This window comes from Erinaceus europaeus, chromosome 15, assembly GCF_950295315.1.
Source record: "Erinaceus europaeus chromosome 15, mEriEur2.1, whole genome shotgun sequence".
Taxonomy (NCBI): Eukaryota; Metazoa; Chordata; class Mammalia; order Eulipotyphla; family Erinaceidae; genus Erinaceus; species Erinaceus europaeus.
In genome coordinates, this window is record NC_080176.1 from 12,023,871 (window position 1) to 12,046,116 (window position 22,246).

Here is a 22,246-nt window from a genome sequence, read left to right on the forward strand (position 1 = left end):
GACCAGGACCTTGAACCTGGGTCCTTGCACATTGCAACATGGGCACTCAACCAGGTGCACCAGCACCTGACCCCCTTCTGTGTTTTCTATGTACAAATGCATCATGTCTTTTCCAGCAATCCAATATTAGAACATCCTAAATGGACCAAAGCACACAAAACAAGCAACAAGAAAAGTAGTGAAATTAGAAGTAAAACAGGGCCTGAGAGACAGCTTCTTACTTTACAGAGTTGGGAGTAAAGCCCTGGGTTTGAGTCCTGGCACCACATGGGAGCACCAGGGAAGTTCCATGGATGGTGGGTTGGCCCACTGGTATTTCCTTTCTTTCTTTGTCTCTCTTGCTTCCTCACTCTTTGTCTTTCCCACTTTCCAAAAGTAAGGCTTTGGAATTTTCTGGAGGAACAGGCCTCTCAGCAGTGTTGTGCATGTCTGAAACCCTGGATTCATTTCTCCTCACGGGGCCTCTTACAATAGAGAAGCAAGGGGGTTGGATGGTAGCCCAGGGGGTTAAGCACACATGGTGCGAAGCCCAAGGACTGGCATAAGGATCCCGGTTCAAGCCCCCGACTCCCCACCTACCGGGGTGTCGTTTCATAAGCGATGAAGCAGGTCTGCGAGTGTCTATCTTTCTCTGCCTTTCTCTGTCTTTCCTTCCTCTCTCGATTTCTCTCTGTCTTATCCGACAACAACAGCAATAACCACAATAACAACAACAACAAAACAATAGCAAGGGAAACAACAAGGGCAACAAAATGGGAAAGTTGGCCTCCAGAAGCAGTGGATTCGTAGTGCAGGCACCAAGCCCCAGCAATAACCCTGGAGGCAAAAACAAACAAACAAAAACCAATAAAGAAGTAAAACTCTAAACACTCTCTAGTGGAGGCTGTCATCCTTTCTTTTTAATTATTATCTTTATTATCTTTATTTATTGGATAGAGACAAACAGAAATCTAGAGGGAAGGGGTTGATAGAGAGAGATAAAGACAGGGAGAGGCTGAGAGACACCTTTAGCATTGCTTCACCACTCACAAAGCTAGCCCACTACAGGTGGGGACCGGGGGCTCAAATCCAGGTCCTTGCACATTACAACATGTGCACTCAACCCCATACACCACCACTAGCCCTCCGGCGTAATCCTTAGGCCCACATCAACTCTGTGCTATGCTATTTTCTGCATTTTATAGATATAGTGATACTGGGGGAAGGGAAAGAAGTGACTTCTGGTCTCACCTTCCAGAAAGGCTTAGGCAGTGGGCACAAGTCAGACCTGTGGACTCCCCTTTCCTGACCTCTCCTTCCCAACTTCTTACCTCTCTGAATTCTACCCCAGGCTGTTTACTTTTCTTTCTTGGATTCCTTGGATCCCAAGAGAGTCCCCAGGCCTCCTCCCAGGGCCCCAAGGCCACTGCAGACTGTGCCTCTTTCACAGCTGAATCAGCCAAGCCCAGTGGATAGCTGATACCTGAGGCTGGAAATTTTCCCCTCTGTTACCTGGTTCTTGAACCCAGGAAGCTCAAAAAAGGTGGCTAAGATCTACTTCAGGGGCTGAAAACAAGTCTTCCTGCCAGCACACTACCAGGCTCCTGTGGAAGCTGGGGAGCTTTGACTCCACCTCCAAGGGGACTTTAGCCACACAGGCACCAAAAGGTGGCAGGATCCCAGGCCAACAGCGGCCACATGACTTCAGCTGGCCAGCACACTTTGAAGCTCAGTGAGAGTGGCCCTGGTGACTACCCTCCAGGATCCCTCCCTCCACAACAGGAGGTGGGGAGATGAAATCCTGGTTCTGTTTCCTGGTGGCTTGCCCTGGCCTGCGGACTGTTTTCCAGATCAATCCAGGGCACTGCCTACTCTGGAAGAACAGGGGCTTTCATATGTGTCAGCAGAAGGGCTAGAGCAGTAACACTTGGTGTCACAGACTTTATCCCTTCTCTGCTCCGAACTTTCTAGTACAGAGAGAGAAAGTAGATGGGGGGTGCCTCCAGACAGGCACAGGGGATCCCTGGAAGGTGATGGGATGCTCTGAAGTTGAATCAAGATCATGGTTGCACACCTCTGTAAAATTACTTTTAAAATAGCCATCCTGGGAGTCAGGTGGTAGCGCAGCAGGTTAAGCACACATGGCGCAAAGCGTAAGGACCAGCATAAGGATCCTGGTTCGAGCCCCCGGCTCCTCACCTGCAGGGGAGTCACTTCACAGGTGGTGAAGCAGATCTGCAGGTGTCTATCTTTCTCTCCCCCTCTCTGTCTTCCCCTCCTCTCTCCATTTCCCTCTGTCCTATTTAACAACGATGACATAAATAACAATAATAATAACTACAACAATGAGAAAGCAACAAAAGGGAAAATAAATAAATATAAAAAAATAGCCATCCTGGGGTGTGGTAGTGGCACATCTGATACTGCACACTCAGTACAACGCACAAGGACCTGGGTTCAAGTCCCCACCTGCAGAGGGGAAGCTGAACAAGTGGTGATGCAGTGTAGCAGGTGTTTCCCTTCCCCTCTTTCTCCTTCTCTGTCTTCCCTTTCCCTCTCCTTTTCTCTCTGTCCCTATCTAAAATAAATAAAGTTACAGAGTGGTTATGGAAAGAGACTTTCATACCTGAGGTTACAAAGTCCCAGGCTCAATCCCCTACACCACCATAAGCCAGAGCTGAGCAGGGCTCTCGTAAAAAGAAAGTAGCTATATTATCATTAATAACTGCACACTTGAAAGGAGTTCATTCTGTGGCCCAGGGGAATAGCTCAGCAGGCAGAGTGTAGGACTTAGCCACCTGAGTTCCTGGTTTCATCACTGGCACTGCATGAACTAGAGTGGTGCTCTGGTTTCTTTTTCTCTCTTCCTCTCTGTCTCTCCTGTGAAAATTTTTTTTTAAATTTTCTTAATGTAATCTTTTTAAAATTTTTCTTTTTTTTCCTCTGCCCATTTTTTATTTATAAAAAGGAAACACTGACAAAACCATAGGATAAGAGGGGTACAACTTCACACAATTTCCACCACCAGAACTCCACATCCCATCCCCTCCCCCTGATAGATTTCCTATTCTTTATCCATCTGGAAGGATGGACCCATGCTTTCCTTTCCCTCAGTTTCTTTCTTCAGTTCAGTTATAGTATTAGCTTGTTCTGCTAGTTGGCCTTTTAGCTCAGCTATTTCGGCTTTCATTTCTCTAATTACCTCAAGGTAGCTTGTATTTTCTTCGAGGTTCTCCTCTGTTGTTTCCCTAATTCTGATGGCCCTTTCCTCCATAGTTGTCTTCATTTCTGTGATTATTAGGTTTACTATTGCTTGCATAGTTTTCTTTTTTTAAAAATATTTGTTTTATTTATTTATTCCCTTTTTGTTGCCCTTGTTGTTTTATTGTTGTAGTTATTATTGTTGTTGTCGTTGTTGGATAGGACAGAGAGAAATGGAGAGAGGAGGGGAAGACAGAGAGGAGGAGAGAAAGATAGACACCTGCAGACCTGCTTCACCGCCTGTGAAGCGACTCCCCTGCAGGTGGAGAGCTGGGGTTGCATACTTTTCTTATCTGGGGTTAATTCTGAGTGATTCGGAGTTTCTTCTGGGCTTCTGTCCTGATTCATTGTGGTAGCAGTTTTATTTGCTCTTGATTCAACCATTCTTTTTATTAATGTGGTTTTTATTTTTCTGTTCTGTCATTCTTCAGTTGTTGTGTTTTGAGTACAAGCCATGCTATACTAAATACCTTTATGACAAGTACAGTCACCAACCTCAGAAATTACAACAATAGTAACTGAGGCAAGGATTGATGCAGTTCAACCAATACCGTTTATCCAAACAACACCTCCAGTCCAAGAAAAAAATAGCAACCAAACAGAAGAAAAAGAGATAGCAAAAAAGGAAAAACAAGAATAGACAATTATGCAAATCTACTGTCCACTATAGATTCTAGGGATATAAAGGGAGAAAGGGAAGTAGAGAAGACACACACACACACACACACACACACATAGAGTCCACTCCGAGTCAGATTTTTTCACCAAAATAATTCACAAGCATGTATCAGTGAATTCAGAAAACAAAAGAAGGAAGAAGGAAGAAAAGAGTAAAAAAAGGAAGGAGGAAGAAAGAAAGAAGAAAAAAGGAAGAGCAGTGAAAGAAAAGAGTTTTTTTTTTTTTAATTAGCTAGGAGGAGGGGAAAGGGAGAGTGGAGAGAAGAGGTAGAGAGAAACAAGTTCCTCTCACAATGGATAGGACACCCAGTCACCTAGCAATGGAAAAAACAACAATGGTTAATTTTGGTCAACCTGAAGAAGGTGGATGGAAAAGGGACATGTGTATATAATAATAGTAGTAATAAAATAAAGTAAAATAGAGTAGAGATTTCATTTCATTTAATTAGCTGCCTGTATGAGCTGTACGTGAAGACAGTTGCCTCCTCCTTTAGAGAAAGGAGATTATCAATTGATTTCTTTTTTTTTAAATTAAAAAAAATTTCCCTTTTAAAAAAAAAAAATAGAGTAGAAAACCCCTAACAGTCAGTCTGCAGCTTGGACCGCTCGATTGGCTGCAGGCAGCCTGAGCAAAAGACAACCAGTTGTGAGAAGATCAAAACAAACAAACAAACAAACAAACAAACCCTCCAGGCAGTCTTTCCCAGGCAGGGATAAGGCTCTGATTGGTCAGATATTTTGTCACTCAGAGATCCAGCCACTTAAAAAAAGAGAGAGAGAAGTTAAAGGAAGAGGCTTGGAATGACACCTCTGGTGAGCCAGGAAACTTGGTAAAGAAAATAGCTCACTGGGGAGCCTTCTAGGAGCAGCTGTGCTGCCTCTGTAGGCTGGTACTGGGGTGGTGGCTGGGTGAGCTCAGAAATAATCAAAGGATTTTCTTTTGTCCCCCTGACCTCTGTTTGTCAGCCCAAGAGAGAGTTATAGGACTGTATTTTGGTGTCACTCTGACCAGCCCGTGTTCACCCTCCTACAAACAGCCCAGTATCCTACCCTATCCAGCGGATCCCGGGTTGCAAGCTGCTGCCTCTTGAAGCTCAGGGAAGCTGCAGCTCCAGAGTTGCCACCTTGGCTCCGTCCCCAGCAAAGCTTCTGAATACCAACCCTGTGTCCTCATAAGCTGGGAGCAGCCAGCACCGCCTTCTGCCTTTCTGCCTGCTGGCTTCTGTGCCAGAACATTCCTCCCACGGGGCTCAGTATCTCCTGGTCACTCACAAGTCTCAACCAGTGTACTGCCCGTCACCTTAACTAGACTCTGACAATCCCCACCCTTCATTCTCTGCTTGGTTTTTCTCCTTAGTGTTTGTCATTTTCAAACATGCATGTAAGTATGTTTGTATGTACAACGCCATTGCTGAATAATCTCCCCTGGCCCAATTTTCTCATTCTCTACTTCTTTAAGAAGAAAGTGTGTGTGTGGGGGGGGGGTCAGGTGATGGCTCAGCAGGTTAAGCACACCTAGTACGAAGTGCAAGGACCCACTCAAGGATCCTAGTTCGAGCCCCTGGCTCCCCACCTGTGGGGGGGGTCACTTCACAAGTGGTGAAGCAGGTCTGCAGGTGTCTTTCTCTCTCCCTCTCTATCTTCCCCTTTCCTCTTAATTTCTCTCTGTCTTATCCAAAAAAAAAAAGAAAAAAAAAGCCACAAGAGCAGTGGATTTGTAGTGCAGGCACTGAGCCCTAGCAATAACTCTGGAGGCAATAAATAAATAAATAAATAAATAAATAAATAAATAAATGGAATATCACAGCAGAGCTCCACCACCCAGGGACTCCCCTTGGTGCCAGCCTGTGGTTCTGAGGCTCAAAGCCAGGGCCTTGTGCCTTACTAGCTGAACTATCTCCAAGACTCTCTGTAGATTTTTAAAAATAAGATTTATTGGGATCCGTGTGGTAGCGCAGTGGGTTAATTATAGGTGGCACAAAGCACAAGGACCGGCTTAAGGATCCTGGTTCGAGCCACTGGCTCCCCACCTGCAGGGAAGTCTCTTCACAAGTGGTGAAGCAGGTCTGCAGGTGCTTGTCTTTCTCTCTCCCTCTCTGTCTTCCCCTCCTCTCTCCATTTCTCTCTGTCCTGTCCAACAATGACATCACTAACAACAACAAGAAAACAACAAGGGCAACAAAAGGGAATAAATAAATAAATATTTTTTAAAAGATTTATTTATTATGAAACAGAGAGATGAAAATAAGAGAGAAGCCAGGGCACTGCTCAGCTCTGGTATAAGGTGGTGCCAGGGACTGAGCCTGTGACTTCTGAGGCCTCAGGCGTAACAAGTTGGTGCTCAGACAGGATGAACTACCTCCCCATCTTCTGTTCAGTTTTTAAACATTTCCCCCAGCTTACTGAAGGGTGATAGATGAATAAGGCTACATATATCCCAGGGGTACAAAGTGACTGAGACCCACAGGTAGTATGAATCTGGTCACCTGCACAAGGTGAGGCCAGGGCAGGGGCTCCTGCCTTATAAGGCCATGTTTTCTACCTGTCTTTCTGCTATTGTCCTCTCCTATAGCTCTTACCACAGCCCTCGCCGTCAGGTGCCGTGTTATGGGTAAGGGAATGGAACCCCAGGAAGCATATGACATGACCAGGGCCATAGAGTTGTTTTAAAGCAGAGATGGGATTTAAACTCCAGTCAGTGGCTGCTCAGTTCTGAAACCTTCTACACTACACCCAGCACCCAACAGTCATTATTTATTTATTGCCACTGGGATTACTGCTTGCACGACTCCACTGTTCCTGGCAGTCAGGGTGAGTGAAACAGAGGGAGGGAGGGAGGGAGGGAGGGAGGGAGGGAGAGAGAGAGAGAGAGAGAGAGAGAGAGAGAGAGAGAGAGAGAAAGGTATGAAGAGAAGGAGAGATACATGCAGCACTGTTCCACCGCTTATGAAGCTTCCGTCCCTCCACCCCACCCCCGCAGATGGGGGCCAGCAGCTTGAAGCTGGGTCCTTGGACACTGTAATGTGTGCACTCTACCGGATGAGCCACCACCCCAAATTATGTTTTGTTTCTGGCCCTTCCTGTGAGCTCTATTACCCCACCCAACCCCACTTGTCCATGGGTGAATCTTTGTCGTCGTCCCCCCACCCCCCACCCCCAGCAAGTGCAGGGCAGGGCCTGCTTACTCAACAATGGCCCATTCTGCTGTCAGTTGCCTTGGTTCTCCAGAACCCCAGAAGTCAGAACATTGACAGTGAGGCTCTGTGGGTTCAGCATGTCCTGGAAGAGACTCCTTTGCTCCGGATTTCTTTAGAGAACCCAGCAGCTGCTGGAGCCTGTTTAGACCACAAAGAGAAGCCAGAGACTTGCTCTTCAGGCCTCTCATTTGCCTTCTTTAGGGTCACAGAATTAGCTGTTCCAGCTTGGTCTGTGCTTGGCTCCAGAGGACCCAAGAGAAGCCAGGCTTCTTGCAGGTAAGAACCTGAGCTAAAATGGTGACTCAGCCTAATGGGTCTAACCTGGCAGCCCTCCTCCTGCCAAAGTGGCTCCATGGCACCAAATTTCACTGTAAATTTTCACTGTGGCCTGAGAAGCTAAAGGCGAGTCAGATCACAGCCATGTTACAGTTCCAGTTTTTCAGCTGGAATCTAAGATTTATTTGGGGTCTCAAGACAGCAGCCCAGAAAACACAGACTTAAGCAGCACTGATTGTAAGCACCAGCTTACCTGGGGGGAAATAGGAGGGGCTAGTTCTCATTTGAATCAATTCTACATATGAGGGTTTGTTAGGACAGTTCTGATTGGTGGAAATTTGCTCTATGGTTATTGGTCAGTCTTTGGCTTGAAGTTAGACTTTTTCCCGATTTGGGATGACTCCATGCTTGTTTTGCCTTTTTTTTTTTTTTTTTTTTTTTTGCCACAGCTCCAGGTGGCCTTTTTTTTTCTCCCTTTCCCTTTCTTCATTTCTTTCCCTTCCCTTCCTTCTCCCTTCCTCCCTTCCTACTTTTATTTTTTTTTCCAATAGAGACAAAGAGAAATAGAGGTGGAGAGAGATAGACACACCTGCAGTCCCGTATCACTGCTCATAAACTCCCCCCACCCCCAGCAGATGGGGAGAAGTGCTTGAACTAGGATCCTCACACTTGATAACATGTATGCTCTGCTGGGTGCACCACTGCCCAGCCCCTGTCTTTCATTTTATTTCACAGAGAATTTTCTTTCTTTTGTCCTCCTCTCTTTTTCTTTATCTGTATTTTTTTTCCTCTTTCTTTCTTTGAGTCACCAGGGATTGACCACTTGGGCTGACTTGTTTTCAGATAGAGAGAGAGAGAGAGAGAGAGAGAGAGAGAGAGAGAGAGAGATGAGAGAGAGAGACACCTGTGTTACTGCTTCACCACTCATGAAGTTTCTCATCTGCACATGGGGACCAAAGAGTTTGAACCCAGGTCCTTGCAGGTAGTAATGTGTGCACTCTACCAGGTGCGTGTCACCACCCCTCCTCCTATCTGTTTCTTAATGAGGGAGAGAGACAGTGGCACATCTATTGCTGGGATCAAACTTAAGACCACCTGCTTGCAAGTCCTGCGTTCTACCACTATACCACCTCCCAAGCCTCCTTACTATTATTATTTTTAATATCATTTATTACCACACAAATATCTCCACATTTGGACCACCCATATGGTATGAAAAAAAATAATAAAGACCAACCCAACCTCATACCAATGAACCTTTTGATTTGGGAGTCAGTCTTTCAGTATTATTTTAAAAGTTCTCCTTAAAGATCCCAATGCTATTAGGTTGGGAACCACACAAATGGATGGTGGGGTTTACGTGAGGACTGATCGAGGGTATTAATTCAACTGTCCCTGAGCACCCTAGCTGGGCCAGGCAAACATCTGGAAGATGGAAAACAGTTACGAACAAAGTCACTTGCAATGAAAAAGATACGTACAGATATTAAAGCAAGACACACTCAGAAATGAGAAGGCAAACCCTGAAGCAGTCAGAAGTGAAGTTTTAGGGGAGTGAGGACGTAAGAATCCAGAAGACAGGGGATCGGGCGGTAGCGCAGAGGGATAAACTCACATGGTGTGAAGCTCAAGAACCGGCATAAGGATCCTAGTTTGAGCCCCGGCTCCTTACCTGCAAAGGGGGGTCACTTTATGGGCAGAGAAGCAGGTCTTCAGGTTTTATCTTTCTCTCCCCTCTCTGTCTCCCCTCCTCTCTCGATTTCTCTCTGTCCTATCCAACAACAACAGGAATGACAACAACAACAATAATGACGACAACAATAATAATAACGGCAACAACAAATGTAACGACAAGGGCAACAAAACAGGAAAAATGGCCTCCAGGAGCAGTGGATTTGGGTCTCAGGCACTGAGATCCAGCAATAACCCTGGAACAGAAAAAAAAAAAAAAGAATCCAGGAGACAGCATCTAGGAGTCCTCTGAGTTGAGTTGCTAGGGTTTGTCCCAAGACCTGAATGGCCAGAAAAGGCTGAAGGTTGTGTGGGGAGGGGATACTTCAGCCAGAGGCCAGGGACCCAAAGCGGGATGTGTTTGGAGGAAGTCTGGTACTCTGTGGGCAAGGTGGGAGCAGAGGCCAAGGTCAGAGATGGGAAAGACTTGGGGGCCCAGAGCCTGCCCACCTCCAGGCCACAGTGCAGAGTGGACTGTGTGGAATAGAGAGCCATGGACTTATGGTGGTGCTGGGGATTGAACCTGAGACCCTCAAGCCTCAGGCATAAAAGTCTTTTTGCATAACTATTGTACTATCTCCCAGCCTGATTTAAATTTATCTCTGTGTAGATTTAATGAGCAAAAGAGAAAGATTGCCAAGGATTGATGCCAGGGACTGATCCCAGGTTCTTACACATGCAAGTTCTGTGCTTGAACTCTGAGGCACATTCATTCTCTGTGCTGCTTTGGGTGGCAGGAAACCTGGCACTTACCTGCTTCCTTCCCAGAACTTATCAGGGGTACCCAGGAATGCTGTGTCAAAAGCCTACAGGGAAGAACAGGTGAGGGAGGGCCCCCATAGCGCCCCTTCAGGCCTCTGCCTGGCTGAGCTAGAACCCCTTGGGCCAAGGCCAAACCACAGAGCCAGGTCCCTTCACCCTCTGACAGTGCCACCAGACCCTCTCAGAGCATCTCCACTTCCTCCCAGAAGGCCCCTGGTCACAGTTCCAAACTTAGCCTCATCCTGTCAAGCAAAGATTCTGGGCACTAGAGAGGGTCAGTCCTGGGAAGGTTCTAGGTTGTCCTTACCACTGCCTCATGTCTCCATAGCTAAGGAGAGGTGGTGCTTGGATGTTATGTAGGATAAAGTTATCTCTCCAGTATTTTGATGCTACCATCTGTATAAAGAACTGGTTTTTTAAAAATATTTATTTATTCCCTTTTGTTGCCCTAGTTGTTTTATTGTTGTAGTTATGATTGATGTTGTTGTTGTTGGATAGGACAGAGAGAAATGGAGAGAGGAGGGGAAGACAGACAGGGGGAGTGATAGACACCTGCAGACCTGCTTCTTCACCACCTGTGAAGTGACTGCCCTATAGGTGGGGAGCTGGGGGCTCAAACTGGGATCCTTACACCGGTCCTTGCACTTTGCACTACGTGCACTTAACCCGCTGTGCTACTGCCCTACTCCCAAAAACTGGTTTTTGTTGTTGTTGTTGTTGTTTGCTTATTTTGCTTCCAGGGTTATGGGTGGAGTTAGCACTATGAATCCATAGCTCCTGGAGGCCCTTTTTTTTTTTTCTGCTCATTTGATAGAACAGAGAGAAATTCAGAAATTGTGAGGGGAGAGAGATAGAGAGAGAGGGAAAGAGACACCTGAGGACCTGTTTCACCAATAGTGAAGCATCCCCAACACAAGTGGGGAAGGGGAATTGAACCCTGGTCTTATGTGCACTTAGTCGACTGCACCACTGCCCAGACCCCAGCAAAGAACTTTTAGATAACACGTTCTCTAGCACTTAAATGAATTGAGGGGCAAATAAGCAAACCGGATTGGTTCATTTTGTCTAGTTATAGCTTTCTCATCGTACCAAGGTACCAGGGTGACCTTGGAAGGTCACCGTTTATGTGGTGTTGGGGTGAGAACTCAGGCTCTTACTCATGTGCTCTGCTGCTGAGCCCTTCCCACAACTTTATTATTTTATTTTCAACCAGAGCACTCACTGCTTAGCTCTGGCAACTGGTAGTACCCAGTATGAAATCTGGGACTTCCTGCATCCAAGGCCACTGTGGTATCTCTGGACCTGATTCCATTTTCTTTTTTTTAATGAATGAGACAAAGATGGGGCATGGCTCTACCTTCCAAAGAGCTGCAGTGGTTTTGTCTTGGTTAGTCTTGTGTGGTACTGGGCCTCAGGCAGGCAGGGAATGTGAGATCTCTGATGCTAAGCTGCCTTTTTTTTTTCTTTTAATCTTCAGTTCATCAAACATATTTTCCACCTACATTCATTCACACATGCCTTCAGTTTGTTTTCCTATATGTCAGGAGCTAGGGATTCAGCAACCAACACAAACGCTGAAATCCATCTAGCCTTAAGCTCACAACTGTGCTGTGACTGTGTCGTGGGTGAGGAGCTGGGTGTGAACTTGAAGAGCCTGCATGACGGCCTGAGGGGGTGAGCACATGCTCTAAACTGCTGGTGGAAACAGACGCTTTGGGCAAGGGAAACCTGCAGTGATAGAACTCCTCACCCAGACAGTTCAGGGTGTCAAAGATAACAAGGGAGGAATGAAAGAACAAAACAGAGAGAGGAAATCAGGATAGATTGGGCATGAGCTCCGATTGAGAGGCGCCTGTCATGTTTTCCAGATTGCTAAGAAAACAGAAGCACTAATAATCCGTGGATAGCAGGCAGGTGCACACAGATATATGCCTTGACTTAATCATCTGGACTCCTGGATGAAGTGTTTCAGATTGCTAACAGTAGCCGTTGTTTTTTTCAAGCCATTTTTATTTGCAGTTTACTTACATAGGGGAGACATTTTTACTTTCCACTTTAGAGTTTTCTCAAGTGTTATGATGATGACTTCCTCCTTGCAGGTGTGGAGTGGGGGCTTGAACCCAGGTCCTCACACATGGCAATATGTGCTTTTAACTGGTTTTGACACTGCCTGGTCCCCATATGTGATGATTTTTATTTAAAAAAAAATGATGTGGTGCTGGGTATTAAGTCCCTTAGCATATAATCTATAGCTGAACCACTTCCCCATTCCAATTTCTATTTGTTTATGAAAGAAAGAGAAAGAGGCCATGCAGTAATGCACCTAGTTGAGCTCACATACTGCCATGGCAAGGACCAGGGTTCGAATCCCATTCCAAACCTACAGGGAGGAAGCTTCACGAGTAGTGTCCTTCTTTTTCTCTCCTTATCTGTCCCCCTCTCTCGACTTCTCTCTGTCCTATCAAATTAAAAATAGTAAATAAATATTGAGAAGGGGGCTGGGTAGTGGCATACCTGGTTGAGCGCACATGTTGCAATGCGTAAGGACCCAGGTTCAAGCTCCTGGTCCCCATATGCAGGGGGAACGTTTTGCAAGTGGTGAAGCAGTGCTACAGGCGTCTGTCTGTCTCTCTCCCTCTCTATTCCCCAGACCCTTTTGATTTCTTGCTATCTCTGTCTAATAAATAAAGATAATAAAAATAATTAGAAAAATCAAAATAAACATGGGGGGGGGACAGAGAGCACAAAACACTGCTTGTCCATTCGTGAAGTTTTGTGTGTTCTAGCTTTGCTGATCTCATGTCATGCTTGGGATTGAACCCAGGCCCTCACATATGCAAGGCAGACACTCCCCCCAAGAGCCACCTCTCCACCCTAGTCATGACTTTGTCTTATTATTATTGCTACCAGGGTTATTGCTGGGGTTTGGCGCCAGTATGACTAATCCATTGCTGCTGCAAGCCATCTTTCCTCTTCCCCCTCCCTTTTAAAAAATTTTTATTATTTATTTATTTATTTATTTATTTTCCCTTTTGCTGCCCTTGGTGTTTAACACTGTTGTGGTTATTGATGTCGTTGTTGTTGGATAGGACAGAGAGAAATGGAGAGAGGAGGGGGAGACAGAGAGGGGGAGAGAAAGACAGACACATGAAGGCCTGCCACTTGTGAAGCGACTCTCCTGCAGGTGGAGAGCCAGGGGCTCAAATCCTTAAGCTGCTTAACCCGCTGTGCCACCACCTGACTCCCTCCCCTTCCTTTTTACTTGATAGGACAGAGGGAAATTGAGAGAGAAAGAGAGACACCTGCAGCCCTGCTTCACCACTCATGAAGCTTCCCCCCCCTGCAGGTGGACAGGGGGAAATTGAGAGAGGAAGAGAGACACCTGCAGCCCTGCTTCACCACTCATGAAGCTTCCCCCCCTGCAGGTGGAGACCAGAGGCTTGAACCTGCGTCCTTGTACATGGTAATGTGTATGCTCAACTGGGTGCACCACTGCCTGGCCTCCTTGGGGATAACTTTTACAATAAATATTTACTCTTGAGAAGATTTGTTTGAGGAAAAAAAAATCCAAACAGTATGCACTGCCAGGTAGTGCGCTCCCCAGCCTGAGGTGCATTCAAAGAGGAGCTGGGGCAACTGGGTGCAGACCCAGAGGCAAGAAACTCTCACCCAGTGTTGGGGGCTCTATGGGCTCCAGTGGCCTGTGTGTGATTCCACTTCTGGCCATCCAGAGGGTCCCAGTTATCAATCCCTCTCTGCCCTGTCCACAGCCCAAGGTTGATGTACCCTCACCTCCTCTCCAGTGTTGTCTGAGATCCCAGGACACAGCCCTGCAGGGGAGGAGGAGTGATGACTGATGACGTGGGGCTGGGCCACCCGCTGATAAGGGCTCCCGTCCCTCCCATGTGCAGAACGGCCATGGAGCTGCTCGGAAAGGCTCTGCTGCTGCTGACGGTCTCCGGTATCTGCAAGACCCAGGACTCCCCAGAGGCGAGCGTCTCCCAGCCTTTACACATCAAGGTGGATGGCAACCTTATGGTGCTGACGCCAGCTGGCCTGACCCAGATGCTAAACCAGACCCGCTTTCTCATGGTGCTTTTCCGTGAGTCTGTCTGTCCCCTCTTCTGGGCGATGGAGGGCAGGGTGGGCCTAGTTCCCTGGCTTCCAGGAGGCCAGAGGAGGAGTTTCACATATGGTTGAAAACACGAGAACATACATCCCTCCTATTCTGCAAAACCCCGGTGTATAGCATCATCTCTGGTTTCCAGATGGAAGCACTGAGCTCTCAGGGTGCTGAGCAATTTGCCAGACAACTGTTGTTTCTTTTTATCTTGATTTCCTGGGGCGGATTGGAGACTGTTCTGTCCCCGCAAAGGCATTGATTGAGCCACGTTTCCCTTTCTGGTGTGTTTACCATGCTAAACCTCAGTTTTCCCTTCTGTCAAATGAACACGGGTAGGAAGACCACACCAGTCCATCAAAACCATTCAGTGAGACAATATAAGGAGTTGCTGGAACACAGAGAGAGGACAGTCAGTGACGGCGGGTTTGGGTGAGAGCTCAAGGAACGGTCCCTAACAACCTCCTGTCACCCAAATCCCCACACAGGAGCCCTGTGTGTCCACACCATCTGTATTGTTATTTGGAGGACATTTCATGATTTCACTAAAATCCATACCTGCTCTTGAAACAGCAGAACACTGGCTACTTTCCTGCAATGTGACAATGGTCTAGGGGCTGAGTGACACTTAAAACTTTCCATCAGATCATGTGCTTGTCACTTTCTGTCACCTGATCCAGCTAGCCTCCCTTGAGTCCCCTGCCTGAAGTCTAGGCCTTCCGCTCCCCCCACCCCCATTCCAGTCGCTTCTCTCTGAACCAGGCTGCCTCAGTGACAGAGTCGGGGTTCACAATCACACAGTAGTTCAATGGCCCTGAGCCCCAGAACCACCCTACTTGGCAGGTGTAGGCACATTACAATTTTTTTTTTTTATTGTATTGCAACAGAGAACCAAAAATAAATTCATTTGGGGCCCTTACCCTGAGAAATATCCAGAAAGGAAAAAATCTGATTGGATTATTTTAGCCTCCGTTCAGTCCAGAAGAAGTCTAGTGCTATGTAGGCCTCGGACCTCCATCTGCCTGGGGCTGCTCATGGTCCCCCCTCAAAGACCAGGGAGCAGCTCTATTTATCTCACCACCAAGGAGCAAGCCCTTGCAAGAAAGGGCCATTTGGATCCACTTGCTTCCACTCTGCTGAACGGCGTGCCAGCAACTGGTTCCCCGCATGCCTCTGCCCACCGACTGGGGCCACCAGCCCAAGCACCACTGAGGACTCCATGAGTCCTTTGTTCAGGGAAGAATCCAAAAGCCTGCCACCAGCTCTGCCTGCCATAGGCTGTCAGCAAGTGGTTCTCACAGTTGAGCAATTCAGGACCTATTTTTAAGATCTTCCCCTCCTTTCTTTTTTCCTTTTAATTGATTAATTAATTTATGTATGTATGTATTTGATTCCAGGGTAATGGCTGGGACTCGGTGTCAGCACTATGAATTCATTGCTCCAAGCAGCTATTTTTTTCCCTTTTTATTTGATAGGACAGAGAGAAATTGAGAGGAGAGAAGAGATAGAGAGGGGGAGAGAAAGAGATACCTGCAGACTTGCTTCACCGCTTAAGAAGTGTCCCTGATGCAGGTGGTGAGTAGGGGCTTGAACCTGGGTCCTTGTGCATAGTACTATGTGTACTTAACCGAGTGTACCACCGCCGGCCATTTATTTATTTATTTTATTTATTTATTGCTGGAGATTGGTGTCTGCACGACCAAGAATCCACCACTCCTGTCAGCCATTTTTCCTTTTTTTTTCATTCCCTTTCTCTTTCTTTCTTTCTTTCTTTCTTTCTTTCTTTCTTTCTTTCTTTCTTTCTTTCTTTCTTTTTCCTTTCTTCCTTTCTTTCCTTCTTTCTTTCTATTTGATAGGATAGAGAGAAATTGGGGGGGGGGGAATAGGAGAGACACCTGCAGCCCTGCTTCACAGTTGTGTAACACATATATTCTGTCAGGTGCACCTGCCCTCATCCTATTTTTTGCTGCATCCCTCACCTCTAGATCTCGCACCCTTCGTGGAGGTGTGGAAGGATTCTGGATGCAGTTAGCGCCCAGATACGCATCTCTATGCACATGCGCCCTCTCAGAAACGACACAGGCGGGTCAGGCAGTGGAGATGGGCAAGTCTGTGGGGGCCCCTTGCAGTTTTGGGATTGACAATGAACTCGAGGCTACCCAAGGAGCCAATCATTTTTTACTTTCTTTAATTGCATTTGATAACAGCCATTTGGAAAAAAAAAAAAAAAAAAACACGTTAGCAGAAAGCAACCCAGCCACTTCAAAGCAGCATGGCCGCAAGAGGCTTCCTTATCTGTAAACAGGCCCTGACTCATTACATTTGAGTATGTGATTCCTTCCCATGCAATTGAAATCAAAATGAGTTTTCAAAAACCTGGCTGGCCTTCCAAAGTGACCTTTGGGGGTGGGGCGACAGGAATCACTTGGGAAACAGCATTTTATCAGCTTTTATTCCCCCTAGGGGTAAATGGATTCTTTACAAAAAAAAAGTCTCCCCAAGGAAAACACCACGCTGGTGACTCTTTCATGCTTCCTTTGGAACTTGGTAAATAAAATAGGGACTTTTCATTCTCAGCACTATTGATATTTTGTTTGGATAAGTTTGGAGGCCATGTGTGTGTGTGTGTGTGTGTGTGTGTGTGTGTGTGTGTGTGTGTGTGTGTGCGCGCGCGCGCTGTGGGCTGTCCTTTACATAGCAATATCTCCAGCCTCTACCCGCTGGATGCCAGCAGCCCCCTCCCTCCGACACTGTGGCCATGTCTCCAGACATGGTTGGGTGCCTCCTATAAAAGACCAGGACCTGGAAAGGCACATTCCAATCCCCATGGTGGGTTCCAGGCTCCAGGCCCTGTGCTCATATCTCCCTCCCTGAGGCACGCAGCTGCTCAGAACAGAGAGCAGGGGTTATCTGCCAGAGACCCAGGTAAACAGACTCCAGGCCCATTAGCCATTAGCATGTCTACACACTGGGAAAGCCGGTGCCTACTCTAACATGACCCCATTGCCTTCCCTCACCCCGCACTCTGCCCAAGAGCTGCACCGCAGGCCTGGGGGATTGGTGCCAGCCCTCCCCCAGAGCCAGGAGATCTGCTAATTTTCCAAACATCTCCCCGTCCAAGAACACTCTTTTGCTCTGTTTCCAAGAATCTCCCCTTCCAAGAGCACCTGCTCAGAGCAAGCCCACACTTCCCACCTGAGCCTCCATGATGGTTCTCCAGTACACCTGTGCCCAAGTTTGGCCCTTCTTGTCTCCCTCATTTTACCTTAAGGCATAAGGTCTGATTAATATACCCCCATTCTATAGCTGGCGAGACTGAAGCACAGGGATGTTTAGACAACACCTAGCCTGAGTCCCAGGTGCTGTAACCAACATCATAGACTGAGGGCTGAAAGGGTCTGTGCAGTTCACCTCCAAGCCCCAGGGACCCCAACACTTGGAGTCCTCAGCCCTCAAGCAAAGAGATTAAAATATTTAATGGACAGACGGGTGGATGAATTAGCAGATGAGGAGGTGAATGAGTAATGGAGAGTACATGAGTGATGGAGGGTAAATGGGTGAATAGATACACAAATGAGTGGGTGGATGGATGGATGGATGGTAGATAGATGGGAAAATGAGTGGATGGAGGGATGAATGGTGATTTAATCTTCTAATTCTTTTTAAAATTTTTATTTATTTTTATTTGTTTTGCTGCTGCCGGGGCTATTGCTGGGGGTTGATGCCAGCTCTATGAATCCACTACTCCTGGAAGACTTCTTCTTCCTTTTTTTTTCTTTTTTTTTTCTTGGAACTGAGAGAGAGGAGGTGGAGACAGCAGGGAAAGAAAGAGAGAGACTTGCAAGCCTGTTTCACAGCTCATGAAGCTCCTCCCCTGCCAGCAGGACTTGAACCCAGGTCCTTGCACATGACAGTGTGTGCACTCTACTGGGTGTGCCACCACTCAGCCCCTAAATCTTCATTTCGATTATTTATTGTGAGTTAGGTCCCCTCCATCTGACTCTCCAGACTCTAGCCTTCAGGTTACCACAACGTGTGTCTCTCACTTCTGGTGCTTTCTTAAAAATAAGATTTAATTAATTAATTAATTAATTAGAGAGATAGGAGGAGAGAAAACTAACCAGAACGTCACTTCAGTATATGCACTGCCATTACCCCCTTCCACCTCTGACCTATTATTATGCTTTATATTACTATAATATAATACAATACACACACAATGTACAGAATAATGAACATAACATAGCGTAACATAACATTAGTCATGCAGTTTGGGGTAGGAATTCAAGTTGGCCTGTTAGCTACAGAATCTACCACCAGGTGGCACTCATTCTTCTCATCCTTTCTTTTTTTTCTCTAGCCTAATTCCCTGTAATTTCTGACCATGGAAATCTTACAATAAGAGGAGTGACAATAATAGATTGCGGCCATACTTAACCAGGTGTTGTCTTGAGGGGTTTTCAGGTCAGCAGAGGTCATAGAGCAGACTGGGGTGGAGGGTGAGGGTGCCATTTTCACCAGCTCCCTTATCTCCACAGTTGAGACAGTGATGACAATATTGGGCTGAGATAGCTGTCCAGGTGAGCCACCAGCTTTGCTGTCTGAATGACCCAAGTTCAAGCCCCCCCTCCTCCCATGTAGGGGAAGCTTTGGTGCTGTGGTGTGAGCTCTGTCTCTTTCTATCTGAAAACAAACAAACAAACAAACAAAAGACCAGCCTGGAGCTGTGAAGTCCTGACATTGATGATGACAACAATAACAACACCTGTCTGGGTTCTGGGAGAGTTACATGACTTTATTCATATTGCTCCTTTATAAAATAATAAATATGGGCAGGGGTAGGTAGCATAATGGTTATGCAAAGACATTCTCTTGCCTGAAGCTCTGAAGTCCCAGGTTCAATCCCCCACATCACCATAAATCAGAGCTGATCAGTGCTCTGGTAAAAAAAAAAAAGGGGGGGAAGTCAGGCAGTAGAACAGCAGGTTAAGGATCCCAGTTTGAGCCCCCGACTCCCCACCTGCAGGGGAGTCACTTCACAGGCGGTAAAGCAGGTCTGCAGGGGTCTGTCTTTCTCTCCCCCTCTCTGTCTTCCCCTCCTCTCTCCATTTCTCTCTGTCCTGTCCAACAAGGACGGTATCAGTAACAACCACAATAATAACTACAATAATAAAACAATAAGGGCAACAAAAGGGAATAAATAAATATTAATTAAAAATTTAAAGAAGAAGAAAAAGAATAATAAACACTATTAAATATATAGTCATACTCACTCCAGACAATCTCATTTACCCATGAAGAACACAGGGCTCTGAGAGTGAGGGAAATCTCCCCTGACCTGCATTGTCTCCACTGTGGCTGGACCCAGAGACTCCTGCTGCCCCGCAGGTCACATTCCTGACAATGGCCATCCGAAGCTGGGCCTGAATAAGGCCCTGGGTAGGAGCAAGTTGAGCGGAGTCTCCTCCTCAGGAGATGGTTGTGAGGGAGGCTCCAGAGTTACCGTCTCTGCTCTGGTCTTTCAGACAATCCATCCTCAAAGTCATCCAGGAACCTGGCCAAGGAGCTGGGCCAGGCTGTGGACATCATGGGTAAAGGCAAGAACGGCATTGGCTTTGGCAAGGTGGACATCACGGTGGAGGAGACGCTGCGGGAGGAATTCGATGTGACCAAGGCCCCAGAGCTGAAGTTGTTTTTTGAGGGGAACAGATCAGAGCCCGTCAGCTGTGAAGGTAACACTGCCACACACAAAACATAACCAACTTTCTGTCCTGTATCATTTTGTCTCTTGAGCCCATGGAAGGCTGGGTAATATGGCCCTGCTCTGTGGCCCTACAGCAAAGAAACTAGGCTGGGGAAACCAGGCTGAGGGGAGCTGCCCTCACCCCACCGTGCATCTCAGCTAGTGGGCCAAGAAGCAGGAGGGCCTTTTATTTTAGAATAACTTTTCCAGGGTGCTAGAATGACTCAGGCCAAGAAAGCTTTAGTTGACTGACTGGAAGGGAGACTGGGAAATGATAGGGCAAGACAGGGCTGGATAGAGTGACCGCCGAACATCTTAGAGTCTATCATCACCCACTTAACTCACTAGCTCATTCATTCAGAATGTGTGGACTTCAGCCTCACACATGCATGATTTCACTGAGCCCCCGCTGGCTTTCTTTTTCATTCAGAAAGAGAGACAAAGAAGAGACACACACTAGAGTGTCCCTGGCATGGTGACACCTTCTATGTGGGCAGCACCCCTGGCAAGATCCTGCCCAGTGAGCTATTCTTCTAGTCCCACTGACTTAGTTTAAAAAAAAAGAAGTAAAGACATTGTGGGGGATAGGTGGTGGCCCTGTTTACATGCACGTGTTACTATGTGCAAGGATCCAAGTTCAAGCCCCTGCTCCCCACCTGCAGGGGGGGGGGGAGCTTCATGAACAAATGGTGAAGCAGGTCTGCAGTGTTTCTCTTTCTCTATGAGAGAGAGAGAGCGCAGAACACCACTCTGCCATTTATACAGCACCAGGAATCAAACCCAAGACCTTGCCCGTACAAGGCACATACCACCACTCCCTAATTCACTCATTTGAATTGAGAACCTACTGTGTGTCAAGCCCTGTCTTGGCACTGAGGCTGTTTGAAGCACCATGTGCCTCCATGGGGGGACATGGTGGATCCTGACTCTTCATGTGCTCAACATACAAATGGACAGACGCTGGCACAGAGCAGGTGTGAGCTGAAGCTGACAAGCACAGAAGCCCCCAGCCCTCTCACCTGGTAGAATGTTCTCCACCACATATGTGTCAACTGAGTATCTCTCAGTGAACTAGACTGCCTGGCTGGGCCTGGCATTCAACAGGTATGCACTAAGTGACGATACTTATTTTATTGATCGCCTGCCCTCTCTGGGAAGCAGTAGGGAGAGTCCTTGTGGGGATCACCATCCCCTCCACCATTTCCTCTAATTGCCATGGATTGATGGTTGGAGGCTGGGTCCATAACTTGGCCTTGGCCATCTCCTTGGAGGGTGATGAGTGGGGCGGTCCAGTTGCCTCCAGTGGCCTCAGTTAACGACGCGTTAACAGCTTGTACCCAGAAATATGCAGCGGAGCCGTGGTCCCAGTCAATCATTGACACAGTGTTCACACCTCGGTTGTCACTTTGTCTTCTGGCTCCCAGCCAGCCACCAGGGGAGACTCCCAGGAGGTCCACAGGTTCTTGGGAATGAGCCCTGTGCCGCCTCAGTGTCAAGGAGCCTGCCATGGGGGGAGGGGGTCTGTGGAGCTCATGCATCCCAGGGAGAGGGGCCCAAGGTCAAGTGTCTCCTCCAGTTGGCTTTTCCAGCCATGATGCCCATGTCCACCCAGTCTTTTTCCTCCAGCACCTTGTCCAGGAGCTGCTGAGTAAATATGGCAGTGGCAGAGACAGACAGACAGACAGACAGACAGACAGACAGACAGACAGACAGGAAGAGAGAGAAGGGCAAGAGCCAACTGTGGCTAAGCTAGATAGCCCTGGATGCCTGAGATGGCCTAGGAGATTGGGGGAGCCAGCACAGAGCACTGTGACAGGAGCAGCATGACAGCAGGGACGGCGTGTTAGGTGGGACCTGAGCCGGGGTCGTGATGACCAGAAATTGAGACCCACTGGAAGGAAACTTGTTCACCTTTTTTTTTTTTTTTTTTTTTTTTTGCCTCCAGGGTTACTGCTGGGGGCTTAGTGCCAGCAACACGAATCTACTGCTCCTAGAGACTTTCTTTCCCTCTTTTTTGTTGCCCTTGTTGTTTATCATTGTTGTTGTTATTGTCATTGCCATCATTATTGTTGGATAAGACAGAGAGAAATCGAGAAAAGAGGGGAAGACAGAGGGGGAGAGAAAGATAGGCACCTGCACACCTGCTTCACTGCCTGTGAAGTGACTCCCCTGCTGCTGGGGAGCCGGGGGCTCAAACCAGGATCCTTATGCCGGTCCTGTACTTTGTGCCATGTGCGCTTAACCCGCTATGCTACCGCCCGACCCCATTTTTATTTTTCAGCATTTATGTGAGATGGGGGGAGAGAGAGAGAGAGAGAGAGAGAGAGAGAGAGAGAGAGGGAGAGAAGGAGAGAGAGAAACAGAGAGACAAACAAACAGAAAAGCCAGATTAGTACTCTGATACATGCAGTGCAGGGCTGGTCAAACTAAGAGCTTCTGCTGTGCAAGTCCTGAGCTCTACCAGCTGAGCTAACTCCAGGTTTTTAAAATCAGTTCCTT

The 22,246-nt window shown here is 47.2% G+C and overlaps 1 protein-coding gene across 3 annotated transcripts in view; it reads left to right on the plus strand.

The window, feature by feature from the left end:
- Positions 1-7,159: 7,159 nt before the first annotated feature.
- Positions 7,160-22,246, plus strand: part of PDILT (protein disulfide isomerase like, testis expressed) — a 32,999-nt gene continuing 17,912 nt past the window's right edge. Inside the window, exons 1-3 of one of the 3 annotated variants that reach the window (XM_007516589.3) lie at positions 7,160-7,391; positions 13,796-13,986; positions 19,530-19,736. In XM_007516589.3, coding sequence (XP_007516651.1) covers positions 13,803-13,986; positions 19,530-19,736 — 391 coding nt within the window. In that variant the 5' untranslated portion in view covers positions 7,160-7,391; positions 13,796-13,802. Of the gene's footprint in view, positions 7,392-13,654; positions 13,987-19,529; positions 19,737-22,246 lie in introns of all 3 variants that reach the window. The other 2 variants (XM_060172873.1, XM_060172874.1) reach the window with 2 other exon arrangements.